The sequence below is a fragment of the Xenia sp. Carnegie-2017 genome, unplaced genomic scaffold (genome assembly GCF_021976095.1).
Source record: "Xenia sp. Carnegie-2017 unplaced genomic scaffold, XeniaSp_v1 HiC_scaffold_20, whole genome shotgun sequence".
NCBI lineage: Eukaryota > Metazoa > Cnidaria > Anthozoa > Malacalcyonacea > Xeniidae > Xenia > Xenia sp. Carnegie-2017.
The window spans coordinates 10,946,606-10,964,088 of NW_025813483.1; the positions used below are offsets into that span (position 1 = coordinate 10,946,606).

At 36.1% G+C, this 17,483-nt stretch overlaps 3 protein-coding genes across 3 annotated transcripts; 1 reads left to right on the forward strand and 2 right to left on the reverse strand.

Annotated features, from left to right (window-relative positions):
• Window positions 1-85: 85 nt before the first annotated feature.
• LOC124441359 lies at window positions 86-4,881 on the reverse strand. Its single transcript, XM_046991807.1, has 7 exons — window positions 4,542-4,881; window positions 3,481-3,687; window positions 3,148-3,203; window positions 2,832-3,001; window positions 2,472-2,729; window positions 1,015-1,237; window positions 86-638 (listed from the first exon to the last, which is right to left on the reverse strand). Exons 1-7 carry the CDS (start codon window positions 4,679-4,681, stop codon window positions 394-396), a joined length of 1,299 nt encoding a protein of 432 aa, XP_046847763.1. The 5' UTR covers window positions 4,682-4,881; the 3' UTR covers window positions 86-393.
• Window positions 4,882-6,022: 1,141 nt separating this feature from the next.
• LOC124441817 (arginine-hydroxylase NDUFAF5, mitochondrial-like) lies at window positions 6,023-7,361 on the reverse strand. Its single transcript, XM_046992284.1, has one exon. It carries the CDS (start codon window positions 7,300-7,302, stop codon window positions 6,316-6,318), a length of 987 nt encoding a protein of 328 aa, XP_046848240.1. The 5' UTR covers window positions 7,303-7,361; the 3' UTR covers window positions 6,023-6,315.
• Window positions 7,362-8,505: 1,144 nt separating this feature from the next.
• LOC124442413 (patched domain-containing protein 3-like) lies at window positions 8,506-17,301 on the forward strand. Its single transcript, XM_046992909.1, has 7 exons — window positions 8,506-8,655; window positions 8,820-9,037; window positions 9,413-11,172; window positions 11,696-12,064; window positions 12,160-12,345; window positions 14,840-15,050; window positions 15,916-17,301. The coding sequence occupies exons 2-7, from the start codon at window positions 9,030-9,032 to the stop codon at window positions 16,598-16,600; spliced, it is 3,219 nt and encodes a 1,072-aa protein (XP_046848865.1). The 5' UTR covers window positions 8,506-8,655; window positions 8,820-9,029; the 3' UTR covers window positions 16,601-17,301.
• The last annotated feature ends 182 nt before the right edge of the window (window positions 17,302-17,483 follow it).

The window sequence follows — 17,483 nt, forward strand, 5'->3', positions numbered from 1 at the left end:
AAAGTTTTATCCTAACTTTGGCACGCCCTCCTCTCTTATGCAAAATCATCCAGAATCCATCCTTGATTGAGAAATATATACGATATAAAATGCATAATTCAAGTCTTTAATCTTATCTGTTTTTACATTTCTAACATAAATTCATTGAAGAGCATAGTTGATGGATTTCACTGTATGAACGTTTGGGAGGTCAAAACTACCAAAAAATTTTGCCGCGCTGCTTTTTAATCAAGAGTAGGAACACTGTTTTCTGTAGTTTCTTGCTAATTAGAATCAGCTAAAGACTTTAACAATGAGTAAGAGAGTTTCATAAAGTTCTTTTGAATGTATTATACATAGCGAAATCCATCTTTACCTATAATTACACAAGATTGCCACGTTACATTACTTATTTTATTGAATGCTTTCATTTTGTTCCATTGATGATTGTTGGAGTTCTTGAACGGAAGACGTTTTTGGTGATGACGCATTTCCGACTGCTGGACGAAATACGTCCACGACATTACACCACCAACTTTTCCATAACTGTCGAGCCGTTTTTTTGCCAGCGAGAAGTATGAACGTGCCACATTGGAAAACGTTCCCGGACAAAATAAAGAGAACGAACACGGCGCACGACACGTTATAACGGCGAAAATCTGCAGAAAAAAAAGATGAAAATTTTATTTGCTTCCCTGTTAGCTACTATTTCGTCGTAGACAATCGATGGTTGGTGAAACACCATTTTACGCTTGGCGAAAAAATTTGTTGGTATTTTCTTGAGTGCTAAAAAGATTCATTCTTATTTGTACGAATCGATATGATTGTCTGAAAACGATCACAAGTTTTGCTTGATTTCCCAATCGAGGTCTCTTTGCTTTTCAAACATTTTACCCAGCTATGACAAACTATTTTTACGAAGTCAACATTTACAGGACATCGCTGAAAAGTTTTCCACATGCACGACAGCGAATTCAAATTTTTATGAAAGACTAAATCTACATCCCAAAAACGTGTATTTACGGTGTATCATACCTTTGGGGCAATCTTTCATGAACATCAAACAACCAAAATATCTTTCTAGGAATATTCTGTAAGCCTTTCTGTTGTGTAATGTGATACAAATAACGCCGTAAGTGAGGTAGCTACAAATCACGTAGGATATTATGACCATGATGAATTGTATGGCTATCTTTTGAAGTTGTACTTCGCGTCGTTTTGCCTGACTTGGAGATGCAATCAAAGCGGATTTTCTTTCCTATAGTTGCGTATATATCATGATTATATCGTTATCGTCACTTATTTCTGTATTATATCGTAGTAGCTAATTGCCCTGCAAAAATGCAATGTTTTTTCACCATATAGATACGTTGACTTTAGTTCAACATTAGAAAGCACAATAGTCCTCAAGTTGAACATCGGATCACTCCTTATGAAGACACTGTAGACTAGAGTAAATAAGAACTCAAGTTCCAACATCGGATCACTCCTTATGAAGACACTATAGACTAGAGTAAATAAGAACTCAAGTTTCAACATCGGATCACTCCTTATGAAGACACAGTAGACTAGAGTAAATAAGAACTCAAGTTTCAACATCGGACCACTCCTTATGAAGACACAGTAGACTAGAGTAAATAAGAACTCAAGTTTCAACATCGGACCACTCCTTATGAAGACACAGTAGACTAGAGTAAATAAGAACTCAAGTTTCAACATCGGATCACTCCTTATGAAGACACTATAGACTAGAGTAAATAAGAACTCAAGTTTCAACATCGGATCACTCCTTATGAAGACACAGTAGACTAGAGTAAATAAGAACTCAAGTTTCAACATCGGACCACTCCTTATGAAGACACAGTAGACTAGAGTAAATAAGAACTCAAGTTTCAACATCGGATCACTCTTTATGAAGACACAGTAGACTAGAGTAAATAAGAACTCAAGTTTCAACATCGGATCACTCCTTATGAAGACACAGTAGACTAGAGTAAATAAGAACTCAAGTTTCAACATCGGACCACTCCTTATGAAGACACAGTAGACTAGAGTAAATAAGAACTCAAGTTTCAACATCGGACCACTCCTTATGAAGACACAGTAGACTAGAGTAAATAAGAACTCAAGTTTCAACATTGAATCACTTCTTATGAAGGCACAGTAGACTAGAGTAAATAAGAACTCAAGTTTCAACATCGAATCACTCCTGATGAAATCCCTGGACTGAAGTATATAAGGACTCGAGTTTTAGCATCATGTCACTTCCGAATTCCGATGAAGACATTAGGCTGGAGTATATGACCCAAGTTTCAATAACAGATCATTTCTGCGGATCAAGTCACGTCTGACACTATAGATTGGAGTATATAAGGACTCAAGTTTCAAGTTTCAACATCAGATCACTCATGATGAAGACACTACACTGAAGTACCATATACATAGACTCAAGTTTAGTTTAAATGATTATACATAATAATCCTTCCACACACCTTGATAATTTTAAAAATCACCAGTAACAAAAACGTCGTTCCCACGCAGAAGAAAATTTGCTGCGGTAAAAGTGTGGAGTAATATGCAACAGTTGCGTCTTTCGGAAAACAGTGTCGTAAATTCACCGCTAAATAATTTCCTCCGTATTTAAGAACATAAAATGGCGCAAGTAGCGGAAGAATGAAGAGTGCTAAAAATATTGCCACCAAAATTCGATTGTTTTGTGTTTCTGTAGGAATTTTATCAATGACCAAACGCTAAATAGAAGGGGGAAAAAGAACAAATAATCAAGGAAAAAACAATGTCACGAAAAAAGAACTAATTTTTTTTATTTATGTTGCCAAACAAGCACTTGTTACCTTCATTAGAACGGCGTTATAAAGCACAAACATTTCACCAATTACCAAACTTGTGTAATGAATAAGAAAACCCTGCACTTCACAGTATGTCGACGGCGTCTTATCAAGAAAAGGACTGTTGCAATAGAACTTCGTTGTCTTTCCAAATTTCGGTATATTTACCAGCAAAACTGCGTTGAATTGAAAACGTAAGTCAAATGTTCACATAGTGTTTACAGTCAATCACATTTTCTATGTCTAGATTCTTTTGGACCGTTTCTTATACGCAACCATTTTAAAATTTAGAAGAAAGGCCGCCTGTATGAACAAATCTTACCAATGAATGGTTGCGATCCAGCCATTATCAAGATGATGAAATGTGGGAATTTCATTCTGAAGAAACAAGGTTAAGTTTTCACTTGTGGATGTTCTGATGATCAAACTATCCGTTAGAATTGTTTGGGGAAATACTTAGGATTAGCTTATGATGGAATAACTAAGAATATAAGCCCGAGTAGTGATGGATAATTATGCGGTTTTCTTGTATATCCACAGAGGAGAGAATTTTTGAAGCTCAAGCAATTTTTCAAGATAAGTAAAGAAAAGTGTTTTGAATGTGCTTTAGCGTCTACGCAACCCTCCATATCAATGTATATCCCATTTTACTCACAGTTCTGGCAGTTTGATCCATGTAACAAGAACGATACCAAAGCATGTGATACTGAATACGGCTGTGAACCAATCAGCAATCACGATAGCAAGTTGTTCACGTTCGCTATACGGCAGCCAATCGCAGGGAGGCTTGCAGATAACCGACTGGTTGGTGAAAATCAGTGGAGGATTGCATGGAAATGAGAGGTTCATTTTGAAAGGTGAGCTGTCAATGTGAAAAACACAAAGTGCCTTAGTTACATTCTGTTGGACGCAGAGGCGTAACTAGAACGTTAATTGGGGGTGCATATTCATATATTCAGTTGTGCCCTACTGATTTCTTTTGAAATTCAAATCACTTTCAAAAGAAATCAATAGGGCACAACGGAATATATGAATATACCTCAATTAACGTTCTAGTCACGCCTCTGGTTGGACGTATTCTATGTCCTTGTCTTTCTTTTTTGTTCTCCGCACGCATTATATGAAAAATCAAAACACAACAGACATGCTTACCGTTTTCTGTGGAATTCAAGAATTTTTTGTTTAGTTATTTGAAATTAATTTTAACACTCTTCATAAATCTTCCTGCTGACATTATTTCATTTCGCCATTTCGCCGATTTGTTTGACGAGTTTGAACACGTCTGTTTTTTGATAATTATCCAAACAAAGTTGAGGTGTGCTTTGATTGAACCTTTTGACACATAAATCTTTTTGGGAAATTTTGTAACTAATTCAAGCATGAAAAGACGAAAAGATGAACATGTACAAAAATGTATTTTATTGAAAGAATTGTGTTTATGTGATTTTTTCACATTTTACGCTTGCTAGTTATTTCGTTTTGCCTCTTCCTGGAATAACGCAAGCACGAAAATGAAGAAAGGCCGAATAATTTTAGTCAAATTTTTGCATTACAATATGTATCGAAATATTTTCATTGCACACAGCGCTCGGATACATTTGAATACGTCTTTCTTGGAACTTGTGAATTGTGGTCACTGGTTAATTTTTCTGACAGGACTTATAATGAAAGTTTGCCTTATAAGAAAGGCTACGGGATAAGAGGATTAATACATACCTGTTGTTTAAAGGAAGGTCTGTATCTTTTGGTATTTCTACAGAATACGCATAAAATATCGAAGGTATAAAAGACACAACACAAGCGCATAGTATCACAACTACGCAAATTATGCCTGTAACTATCATGCGTTTTTCCATCGATTTCGAACGAGATACACCGGTTGACACACTCGAGTCAATCTCCGTTAGAGCTGTTTATCGTGCGACAAAGATATTCTTTATGAAATTATGACCCGATGTCCACACGACAAACGTCAACATGGAATATTAGATCTTGAGTGGCGGAACTCCTGTGTTTCTGATATTGATTTACTGAGAAATGACTGGCTGTGTGTTTATGGATATTCAATTATTCCTGGGGAACAATTGGTTTGGATAAAGGTCACAGGTTTTGACATAAGTGGACATTGTTAGAAGATCCGAAGAAATCGAATAGAAGGAGTAAGGTTTCATTCAACATCGAATCACTTTCAATGTAAACACAGGACTACCAAACTTAGAAGACCGACAAGGACTCGCATTTTATTTGTGTGAAAATTTCATTAGTTGCGTGTGCGCTTACCTTGCTGGTGTGCGCTCAAATATTTACGGAAATTATTTCAATATTTGCAAATTGTTATTTTAATTTAATTTGACGAAACCTGAACTGCTCCTGCTAGTGCTGCGCCAGGTATTTGCGGGAATCTTTTTCTACGAAAGCATTGATTATCCATTCCTTTGGATCTTGGAATGTTTGTTTGTGGTGGGCGACTTTGATTAGCTCGATACGCTAGTACTACTTTTCTACCAATACTTTTTGATTCGGATATTGATTTTAAATTAGGTCCTTTGTATCCTAGTGAAGAAGGATACGATATCGGTCAGTTAAACAGCACTCAAAGGGATATAAAAAGCTGGAAAAAACTCAAAACATTTATTACACGACCCTATCATAACAAAAGCACTCTTACCGACAAAAATATTCGTTGCGTATGAGTTCGTAATAATTGTAGACCAGTAACACTTCTTCTCTTTGGGCCGGCATTCTCAACAAGCTAATCATAATTAAATTTGTTGAAGGGTTAGAGGATAAAATTAGAGGGAGCCAGGCCAACTTTGAAAATTTTTTTGAAAAGGTAATGCTTAAGCGCCCCTTGGTCCCGCCGTCTCAACCTCGTATCTTTAAATCGATAATGCGTAAACCAACTCCATTGGAATACATTCCATGTTCAATCTTCCTTAAGAAAGACAATTTTCATCCAAAAATCTCACATCATAAAAATGACATTATTAATTTCTTTAGAAAATTAATTCGATTTGTATTGTGTTGGAACTTGCTTAACACGAAAGAGAATCGTTACATGAAAATTTTGTTTTAAAGTAATTGCCATCATATGCAATTACGACATGCTATTTTATATTATCAAATCAAATGCCTCATCAATGAATTGACGTGTTTTATATAGTATGAAATTAAGCATAAACTTTTTGACAACAAGGTCCAGCTTATTATCATTTTATAATCACATCAACACAATAAAAGATTCAGTTCACTTGAAAAAATGAGGTATTGCTTAAAGTAGCTGATATAGAAATATATAAATTCTTTATAAATAGTATAAAATAGAATTAAATTAAAAGAAATAAGCTGCTTCTAGCAGATGTCATGTCACTCAAGGATTCCTTGACTTATGCCATCACAGCATAATGCCACATTGTATGATAGTGATCTACAAATCTATTCAATAGATTTGCAAATCATAACACAAAATAAGAATGTGGTCATTATATTTTTATTTTTCAAAGTCTATTTGATCAATATCCTTAAGACTAAATGTTCCAGATCCTCTTTCTGCAGGCTTTGTTTGTTTCTCCGATGGCTTCCAAGCAATGAGGAACAATATTTGAAATGTCGCTGGTATGTTACCATCATCACCACCATACATTTCTCGGTATATTCGTGATGCAACCTCAGTTGTCTTATATCGTAATACATGTTTTCTAGACCATGATGCATTGCTTTCACCCATTCCTCTTAAATCATCCATAAGTTCATAGATACTTGGATAATTCACTATTATCTCATCATAATCAACTGTAATCAAACTAAAACCTGCCCGACTAGCTATATCCCCTATGTCAGTCATTTGGGTGAATGGTGAAATATGTGGCCCAAAGCCACCAAGCACTTCAATCTCGGCAAGCTGTAATGAGCATCGCAGCTCAAATAATGTCTCGCCACCAAGTAGACCCATTAAAAACATCCCATCATCCTTCAGGGCAGCATTGACTTGCCTGAATACCCCAGGTAAATCATTAACCCAGTGTAGACTCAAACTGCTCAAGATAGCATCAAAGGTGCCTTCCCAGAATGGAAGAAATTCTTCATCTATCACAAGCTTCTTTGTGGATATATCGGTATTTGTGAAAGATCTTTTTAACATTTCCTCGGACATATCACATTGGACTAGCGACGTCACGTGAGATGACGTCAAGAATTTTGCAACATGTCCTTTGTTACATCCCAGATCAAGGACCAGAGGAAATTTACGGGAAACATCGCTGAGACGATCCACTAATCTTCTCGCTGCTTCGTCTTTAAGATAGTCGTAATCGTCAGTGTTTGGTAGCAAAGATGCGCGATTTTTCTGCAACCGTTTTGCCTGTCTATTGAACACATTCATAGGACTATTCGTCGCTTTATGACGGGATAATTTCCACGTTTGATGATGAAAGATAGCATTTGAGTACTTGAAGGTTACGCGTAAATACGTTAGCATTACATACAGGTTTCTAACACAATTTATAAAATAACACAACAGACCATATATACGTGGAGTTACACGAGATCGCGCGCGTGACAAATATTGCGTAACGAATATATTTACATAAACGATTACATAGAACCATTGAACTCCATATATATATATATATATCTGGAATGACAACGACAATACATTTTATAGATATAAAATTGAAGCCAAAGTCCTAGTCTCTTGCGCGGTTTGTACGTCCGTTCCAGTCCTTCAAAGTCGAATATTCACGCGGTTTGTAGGTCAGTTTCATTCCCCTGAGTGCCAAACTTACACGGCCAATATAAATTTGACTACAAATTGCAAAAGCATAAACATATAAACAACATCACGACTAACAACACACGAGGCCAACTCTTCGCCAAAGGTTATTTTTTACAGCTGAAACTTTACTACAGTGAGTTCGTTGTAACTTACAACTTGTAACGAGGAAAAGCCAACTGAAAATTACACTGTATGCTAAAAGACAATACAATAAGGAAATATGACGAGAAAATATTCAAGCAAAAATTTTTCTTACATCGGAAGGTAAATTTTCAAACGGTGTCAGACAGTGTTTGTCTTTTTTGTCATTTCAGTGGATTTAAAGATCTGTTTTTCCTAAGAAAAAAGAAACTTGAATATCCAGTTTCATAAAGAATATTTAGTCTATAACTCGAATTTTTACTTTTTACAGAGCGATTGTATTTTTCATCGATTTTGATAGTGCTTGAAATACTAAATGGTTGTCATCTCGATATCAATAATTGAATATCCTTAAAGACTTTGATATGTTTTAAAGGAAAACCGCAGCGTATCAGCAGATCGACTAAGTTCACCTCACTTTGCTTCTCGATTTATCACTTTGATTCACTTTCCGTGAACCTTTTCATTCCAAAAATTTTGTTATTTTTACGCTCTGATCAAGATCCGAACTCTACCATTACCAAGGGACAAATGATTTAAAAAAATTAAAATGAACACGCGAGAGACTAGAGCCTGACGTGTCATGACGAATGATGACGACAAATATTTTTTTGGCTTCAATTTTTGGTTTCGGTTATCATTCCAGTTATTTAAATGTCGAGTTCACTGCATAGAACCTTTTATTGTCGATTTCAGTTAACTTTTCAAATGGCGGTTGCCAAGTTACTTTCTAATGCTGCCAATTACATTTCCAAATATGGAATATTCGATATATCTTGTCAACAAGTTGTGTACTTGAGTACTGAAGTTGTGAACTAAAGTTGCGTAAACACACAAATTTACAGGGATTTTGGCGATATAAAAGTTTGTGTAATTTCATTGGGACTACACCTGACCGTGGTGTAGTTAATGTCGGTAATATTTTTGAAACCCTTTCCTCTCAACTGTTTTTTGTTGCGTACAACATATAAAAATTGTCAAAGAAAAATTGCTCAATAACGGAAGCCAGGAGAGATGGCAAGCTTTGTACATAGAAATATTATGAAAACGTTATGATTTTGGTTATGTTTGTTATTTAGTGCGAAAACGTTGAAATCTGTGTTTCGTAAACTTTCGTTGCAAGCCGGTTTTCAGTCCTCGCTATCGCGGAGTATATGTCATAAAGCGGTGAACCAAGAATTTTCAAGGGCTGTTTTCGAAGAGCACCCCCCTCTCTTATAACTGTGCATAAAAACATCTACTTAGCAATTTCTAATGTTGTGTTCGCATTTACAGATTGCCCGCTAAAAATGTCGAGGTAAATGTGTACGTGTATGTTGTCTTATGCAAAGTTTCCACGTATCTTGTCAGTTGTGTCATTGTAATCAGCTGCGAAAATTCTTCCGAGTCATTCATTCAGGGATACAGATGTAATCATTGCGTAAACTTTCCGGGGGGTGTAATGATGCTTGATTTTGATTCGTCAATATTTCGCGATATCATACCACACATCCGCCAACATTATCTCCCATTCTTTCAAAAATACAACTTCCATTCCACCATTACCACCCCTTCTTTTCAACATTACCACCCTTCCTCCAACATTACCACTCCTCGTTCTCAACATCACCACCATTTTACCACAATCGCCACATTGATATACATGACTAACCTGTCTTTCTTCGTAATATAGACTTTCTTGTTGGAAGCCTTACAATCTCTGGCAGGGATATCTAAAACTATGTCGTTTTTGTAACGACACAATCTCTCGGTTTTTTTCTTTTCTTGGTGAGAAAGTTGGTAAATATCCTTCGAAAACAATCCTGCTGGCGGTTTTCTTTATGGCGATTTCAGCATCTGGATTTGCCTTTTTTCGCGTGGAAAACAGAACAGAGATCTTGTATGCTCCTAAGGACAGCGAATCAGTAAAGAATCTGAGAAAGGCAAACGACTACGGTTTTTATGACCCTGCTAGAAGGGCAGAGATAATTATATTAGGAAAAAACGAGTCAAACGTTTTGACAGAAGAGTGTTTTATAGAAGCATTTCAACTTCACCAGGCGATTGTTTCCATTCCACGATACAAAAGCGTCTGTCTTCCAAACATAAAAAGCGATCCTTTAGCGGCAACGAGCTACTGTAAACGGGAAGAACCGTTTTGGATGTTTAATTACTCGCCAAATTTCGTTAATTTGTTGCCTATATTGAACAATTACACGAATACAAGTGGTCGGCTGTTTTCACGGATTCTTGGTAAAGCTGAGTACAGCAGAAATGGATCAATTTTGTCTGCAAAAGGATTGAGATTCGTTTACAACATCAGAGGAGTTGAGATTGGTGATGACGTTGATCAATCCTCAGAGGATTGGGAGAAAGAATTTTTAAAAAAAATGGGAAATTGGTCCTCTTTAGACTGCGGATCCTTGGTGTACAACGCAGAACGCAGTATCGACGAAGCAATCGCAGAAAGTACCGGGAACGATGTGAAGCTTGTATCCTTGACATTCACGATAATGATAAGTTTTGCGTGTTTCATGTTGGGCAAGTATCGTAATCCTTTGACTGGTCATGGTTTGTTAGCTTTGGGTGGTATACTGTGTGTTGGCTTTGGTATTCTAACTGGTTTTGGTTTTTCAATGTTGGTACAGACACCGTTTACCAGCATTGTTGGAATTTTACCATTTCTTGTCATTGGAGTTGGTATAGATGACATGTTTATCATAGTTGATGAGCTCGATAGGACAGAACCAGACCAGAACATTCCAAAGAGGCTTGGCATTGTCATGAAGACCGTCGGCCCGGCAGTCACCATGACAACGTTGACAGACTCTCTCGCATTTGCTGTTGGTGCTTCATCAAGATTTTTATCCATTGTCTACTTCTGCACATTCGCCGCACTTGCCATTTCATTTGCATTTGTATTTTTCATGACAATGTTTGTGGCTTTTATGTCATACGATTGCCGTCGTATGCTTGATGGGCGCCGGGATATGTTCCCTTTTATCAAAGCACCACCCCCACCTGCTGGGAAATCTCGTTGGGACGAGTCCCTACCGCAAATGTCCAACAAATTTATGGAGTACTGGGGAAATTTCATCATGAAACCACCTTCTAAAGTGATCATTGCTCTTGTATCGATGGCCTTATTAGGAGCTGGTATTTATGGAACAACATTTTTAAAGGAAGATTTTGATCGTCGAAATTTGGCCAAAGATGGTTCAATATATATACAATACTTGGACACAGTCGAAAAGTACTTTAACACGGATGCACCTGTTGATATCATCGTGGAGTCTGGAGTGAATTATTCCAACCCTTTAACGCAGAGTGAATTGAGTAGTTTGATGGGAATTGTGAGGGAAAACAAATATTTACGCCCTGACTTTGTATCATGGTTTACAGAACTTCAGAAATGGCGTAACAAAACTCGAAACAAAACAGAAAATGTACTGGGTAAGATGTTTGTAGTTGTATATGCGTCCAACAAAAAGATTGATAAAACTGACATTCTCCTTTACTCTTCTTTCCTAAACTCCTCCCTGTCTGACTCCCTCTTGCTCCGAAAATCCTTATGACATACCAACTTTGAAACGAGTTTTTTTACACTAGAAAATAAAGAGTTTAATATTTTTAGCTAAGGATTTGGTTGAAATCGAAACTGAGTGGATTGCTAGTCACTAGTCAACTGCTTTTGTTTGCATCAAGTTTTTAATAAAGGATTTTTTCAATATTTTCCATTTGTGGTTGGTGCACGTAGATGTATTGTTGCAAAAGTTGTTTTGAAAAAACTCAACTTGCAACATTTAATCACCAAATATAGCTATCAAAACTATGAATTTGAAAATCCTAATTAAACAAGTTTGTGTTTTAAATGTCAGCACACGAGTTCTAGAGTCACGGTTTATGAAAATGTATAAATTTTTCAACTCATTATTCTCTTGACTATCCTTGCAATTTGTTTCTACATCTTTTTCAGATTCTCTTGATGATTTTTTGCTTAGTCACCCACAGTTCAGGAAAGATATCTTCTTTGCTGAAGACAATACAACGATTCTTTCTTCGCGATTTTATTGTTATATGAACGGAACATCGCATTCTGTAATCCGTCGCAAAGCTTTGGAATCCTTTCGCAAGGATTTAAAGAATAAACTAAGCATTCCTATTTTTGCAAGCTCCTATCAATTCATCTATATCGAGCAGTTCATAGCCATCCGAAGCGAAACCACGCGTAATCTTGTCATTGCTGCTATTGCCATAACTATTGCAACCAGTTTCTTTTTGGTGAATCCGCTGGTCATTCTTCTAGTGCTGGTTGGGTTTGTGTCTCTGATATTTGAGCTGCTAGGTAAGACGTAGCAATCATGGTTATTAGGCGACATTGTAAGTCCATAAAATCGATGGCGAGTTTTTTTTTTCATTTCAACTATTCTGTTTTTTCAGGTTTCATGTATATATGTGGCGTTTCATTAAACTCCATCTCAATGATCAACTTGGTAATGGCGATCGGTTTTGCTGTTGACTACAGTGCTCACGTAGCTCATTCGTTTGTATTCTCCACGGAAAACAATCCTGAACAAAAAGTTATCGAAGCTCTTAGGACGACAGGGGCAAGTGTAATAATGGGCGGTAGGTGTTTTACAAATTCGTATCGTATCATACCCATTGAGCTCTATAAGACCTGGAGGGGCAAAGGGGCCTGGACCCCGTGGTCAAAAACATGGCGGTAATGGCGGATTTTGGTTGTCAAAACTTCCACTTTGAGAAAAATTTTTAACATTCGCTCCCTCCCGAATCCGGAACTCCATTACTGCTTATATCAATGACAACCAGCGAAAACAACCACGATACCGTAAGCATAAAATATTGAAAATAATGCTTCAGATTTTTGTGAAATAGACACACACATTTAAATGAGGTAAATCTACTGTAAAATAGCGTATATGTTGTCAAATAATGCTTTAGCTATGTTAGAAATAAATATCAAACGGCATTCTTTACACTGTCAATGTGTCGTTGCTTTAATGCATAATCCCATGCGCAATACTTGTGTTTTGACTATTTTTAACAGCTTCGTGCAACTGTCTTTCTTGAATAGATGGGTAAATATTAGTTAAAATGTCCAAAAGGAGTTAGAAAAGTTAGCTTACCCTACGACTTAAGTCGACTGGAAATATATTATAAGTAGGTATGTATTTTTTGAGTTTTTGGTAGGATTGATTCTGGGTGTCTTATAAGGTATTATGATATTCTGATAAATCTACTGAGAACTTATGAAGAAAATATCTCGAACTAGGAGAGCAAAAGAACGAAATTCAGAAATTCTATAATCATGTTGCTGGTTCTGTTTTGAGCCAAGATATTAGTAACTGGATTGTCATTGACAACCATGGATCTACTATTGAACAGAACTACATTAATTTCCCATTGAAAATACGATTTTTAAATTAAAGTGCATTGGTTTCTCTGACATAACACTTTTCTTATTGCTGCATGAAGGCAAACCTGTTTAAATAATTATAATGTAGGTGAAGATATTTAGCATGTTGTATAATTGTTATTATACAGACATTATTTATAATATTATGGCCTTGTGTAATGTATGTCAAGAACTTATTAACTCTCAAAAATGCTAACCTTCTTGCACTACTTTTCTCTTGTGTCCTTACAAATTACAGTTACCTATACTAATTTTTTCTAGGTTCAAACAACTTGACAAACTTTTGAATTTTACATTATGCCTTGGAATTTTTGTTTTTGTCTTTTGGTAAAAATATCAGTAAATGACTTAAAAATCAAGTTTATCTAAAATAGTATTTTGTACAAAATAACTATACATAATTGGAAAAGTCTCATGTTGAAGGCCGATGTGGCTTCTTTTACTAGATTGCTACTCTTATTCTTTTAAATGATATCGTAATTCTTCAAAAGACATAAAAAGTTCTTTGTCATCAATTTTTGCTTCTTCCACATTCAACTTCATTGCAAACCAATGCATCTTATGTGAATTTTAATCACCTGGAATTGAAAACATATGGACTTTGTCAGATGATGCAGTACTGTATTTAATGTTTCATGCATGTCATGATAAGCTTTGCTTGAGCAAATATTTCAAGGTAGGAGCAAAATTTGGCACATTATTGAACAAAGTAGTTTTATCTTGATTTTGATGTACTAACCTGTTTACTACACTGTGTAACAAACAATTCATTTACAGAAACACCAGATGGCATTCATAAAACTTTTAGCATAAAGCAAACCATTACACACCATCATCATGATTGTCCATAATCTGTCAAATTGTCCAGGCTAGCTGTTTAATACAGGTATTTTTATTGTACGACATGTACCAAAGAGCTCATTAATTAATCTTGCACTGCATTTGATTTCAATACAGCTCTGTCCTTAATATTTGCTTCATATTTTCAGAAAAATATCATGAAAAAATCCTCCATTTCAACTCAGTTGAAACAAGGAGTTTTAAGATATGCATATCTCGATAAGAACTGGTTGCTTTGCCTCGTCCAGCAAGCGATTAAGTAAGTAACAAATAAGACTGGATATACATAACTTAAATTATAAGTTAGAAGTAAAAACATTCACAAAATATATACCATCACACTTCAAGTATTGACTTAAAACAAAACACTGAACACTTTAAATGGTAAACAATCTTACGTTGCTTACCGGTATCATGAAATGTTTCCTTTTCTGGCAATACTTCAGCATCCGTCTACCAAACAAGTTTGCAACATGTTTTAAAGATAAAATTTCTAAAAGTTTTTGTGTTTGGCATTGATATTTTATATAATCGCTATTGTGGTTGTCAAATCCGGGTGGGCGAAAAAAATTTCATTTTATGAGCCCGCGTCTTTCCGCTGACTTTGACAACCAAAATCCGCCATGTTTTTGACCACGCGGCCGCGCGCTAATAATTTATACTAATTTTGTTGACGTTTCCCCTCCAGGTCTTATAGAACTCAATGATCATACCGCATCTTATCCTTACCAATGTTCTTTTCACCTCCATTAAACAACTATATATTGAAGTGATTTGAATCATAGATTTATACATATGGTTTTCCTATCCGTCAACTTTTATCACTTAAATTTTTTCCCTTAGGTTTCAGTACGTTCCTAGGAATGTTGGTATTAGCTTTTGCGTCTTCAGAGATTTTCCGAATTTTCTTCAGAATGTTTGTAGGAATTGTTGTTCTCGGTCTGCTTCACGGTCTTTGTTTTCTGCCTGTATGGCTATCCATCTTTTGTCGTTGGCATATAAACCTACACCCTGAAGATGATGATGACGTGAAACAGAATTCACCTGCTAAGAGGTAAGGTGGCTTTTGGTGATGTTTGTAAGTCCATATTAGAGCGATGCTGTCCGGGGCAAAACAATATTGCATATACCTAAAGCGGCAATTTTCCTTTCTTTAAATCAGTGAAATTCAAACAGTTGTCAATCAAAGTAATCACTAAATGATAAAACACACTCCAAAAAAATCATCTTGTAAACTCAAGATTCGAGTTATAACAGCAGGAGGCAAGATTTATCATTTATCGTGTGTTTTTTCATGTATTTTTTAAACTTGTCCGCTTGAAAAGGATTTTTGAAAGTAATCACAAAAGTGAATGGTTTGAACCCGAGAGTAACGTTAGATGTTTGTGGATGTAGATCGTCAAGTTTAGTAGAGTCTCCAGGATTGTTTGTGTTTATGTTGATTAACGTTTCGACAACTTTAGCGGTTGTCATCTTCAGATGATAAACTCACCTTCAGACGATAACCTTTGGGGTTGTCATCTTCAAAAGGACTGTTGTTGTTGATGTTGACTAACATTTTGACAGCTTTAGCGGTAGTCATCTTCAGTTCTCAGCGCTCTACTAACCTGGACGATTTACATCTACAAACAACCAAAGTAATACCTACTTCGTATTTTTATCTTGGTGTTGTGTAAGTAATGCATGATTGATATAAAAGATTTGATTATTTTTGTAGCTGAGTTATTTATTCTTCCAATCATTACTTCATATTGCGTTACTAACTCATAGCAATTATCATGATGTCATAACCACCATTTTGGTAAAAGTGTTAGGACTTTGCGAGAATGGGGAATAGCTACCATGATGCCTAGCAATCATTTTGTTTGCGCTGTTTCTGCTCACACAACCTACTTGAAATGCTATTGTTTGCTTTCTAGGGACGCAGATAAAGATCACCCGTCATCCAAGAATAACTCAGTGATGATTAAGAATGAAGTGGAAAACAATAATGCTAATGAAGCAAGAAACAACAGCGCTAATGAAGTTGGGAACAACAACGCTAATGAAGTTGGGAACAACAACGCTAATGAAGTTGTGAACAACAGCGCTAATGAAGTTGGGAACAACAACGCTAATGAAGTTGTGAACAACAGCGCTAATGAAGTTGGGAACAACAACGCTAATGAAGTTGGGAACAACAACGCTAATGAAGTTGTGAACAACAGCGCTAATGAAGTAGGGAACAACAACGCTAATGAAGTTGTGAACAACAGCGCTAATGAAGTTGGGAACAACAACGCTAATGAAGTTGGGAACAACAGCGCTAATGAAGTTGGGAACAACAGCGCTAATGAAGTTGGGAACAACAACGCTAATGAAGTTAGGAACAACAGCGCTAATGAAGTTGGGAACAACAGCGCTAATGAAGTTGGGAACAACAACGCTAAAGAAGCAGGGAAAAATAATTCAGTCCCACCTTCGGAAATGTCAATGCCAGGTTTCGAGACAATGGAAGATAATAATGGAATGGATCATAAGATGAGTGATGTGAACAGAGCGTTTGAAAATCCTCTTGAAAGCGAAGAAGGGGAACTGCGAGATAAGGAGGAAACACATCTATGAAGTTGGTACATGTATTCTTTGCTTTTAGGAATTAATGATCAGTATACTTCTACAAGACACAGACTTCACCCATTATAAGTCAATGAATAAATAAGTGCAAGACCATCACTTCTTAGCAAGACCAACTCTCTTTTTATCGCTTTTTATTTATTTTATTTATATTTATCTAAGACTAATAGTAGGATGTATAAAAAAAGAAGACCTCTCGATTGACGTATTGTGAATCATAATTTGTGATAATTGCAATGCCTATCACTATTTTAGGCTCACGAATGCATAAAGTATTGTCATCTATGCGCATGTGTTACACATCTTTGTCATATTAGTGGAAAAGCTTTCCTGCTGCTGGGAATTCAAAGTAACCCTCAACTCAAGCAGCAAAATATGCGCAGTAATGCACCAGTTAAATTAGTATATCAAACATTTACATTTTACCATAGGTTTTCTTCTTCTAAGGTCTTTTTTGATGCATCTGTATAAAATATCTAAACACATTTTCATCAGCTAACGGCACAATAATGTAAATCACTATGTTAATTACCAAAACTGATATATTTATCGTATCGTAGATTAAAGAAAAATACTCTAGCATACACGTTCCATTTATTGGCTTAGCCAGCCCGCAAGTTTTAGTCTTGCTATGTAAATTTCAGAACTTTATCATTATTTTTTCTATAGAAATATACTGCTTTTGGAGTCAGCTTTTGTAGTCATAACCGGGCTTGCTTTGCCTGTGGTCTATTGATGTTTCATCGTCACGAGAATGATTTTATCCGAGAGTTTTGGCGTACAAACAGACTTAAGACAAACTCTATATTTCTCTCTGTAAACTGGTGGCCACTTAACGAATGGTTCAGCGATCTCTAGAGTTTTAAGTTTTCCT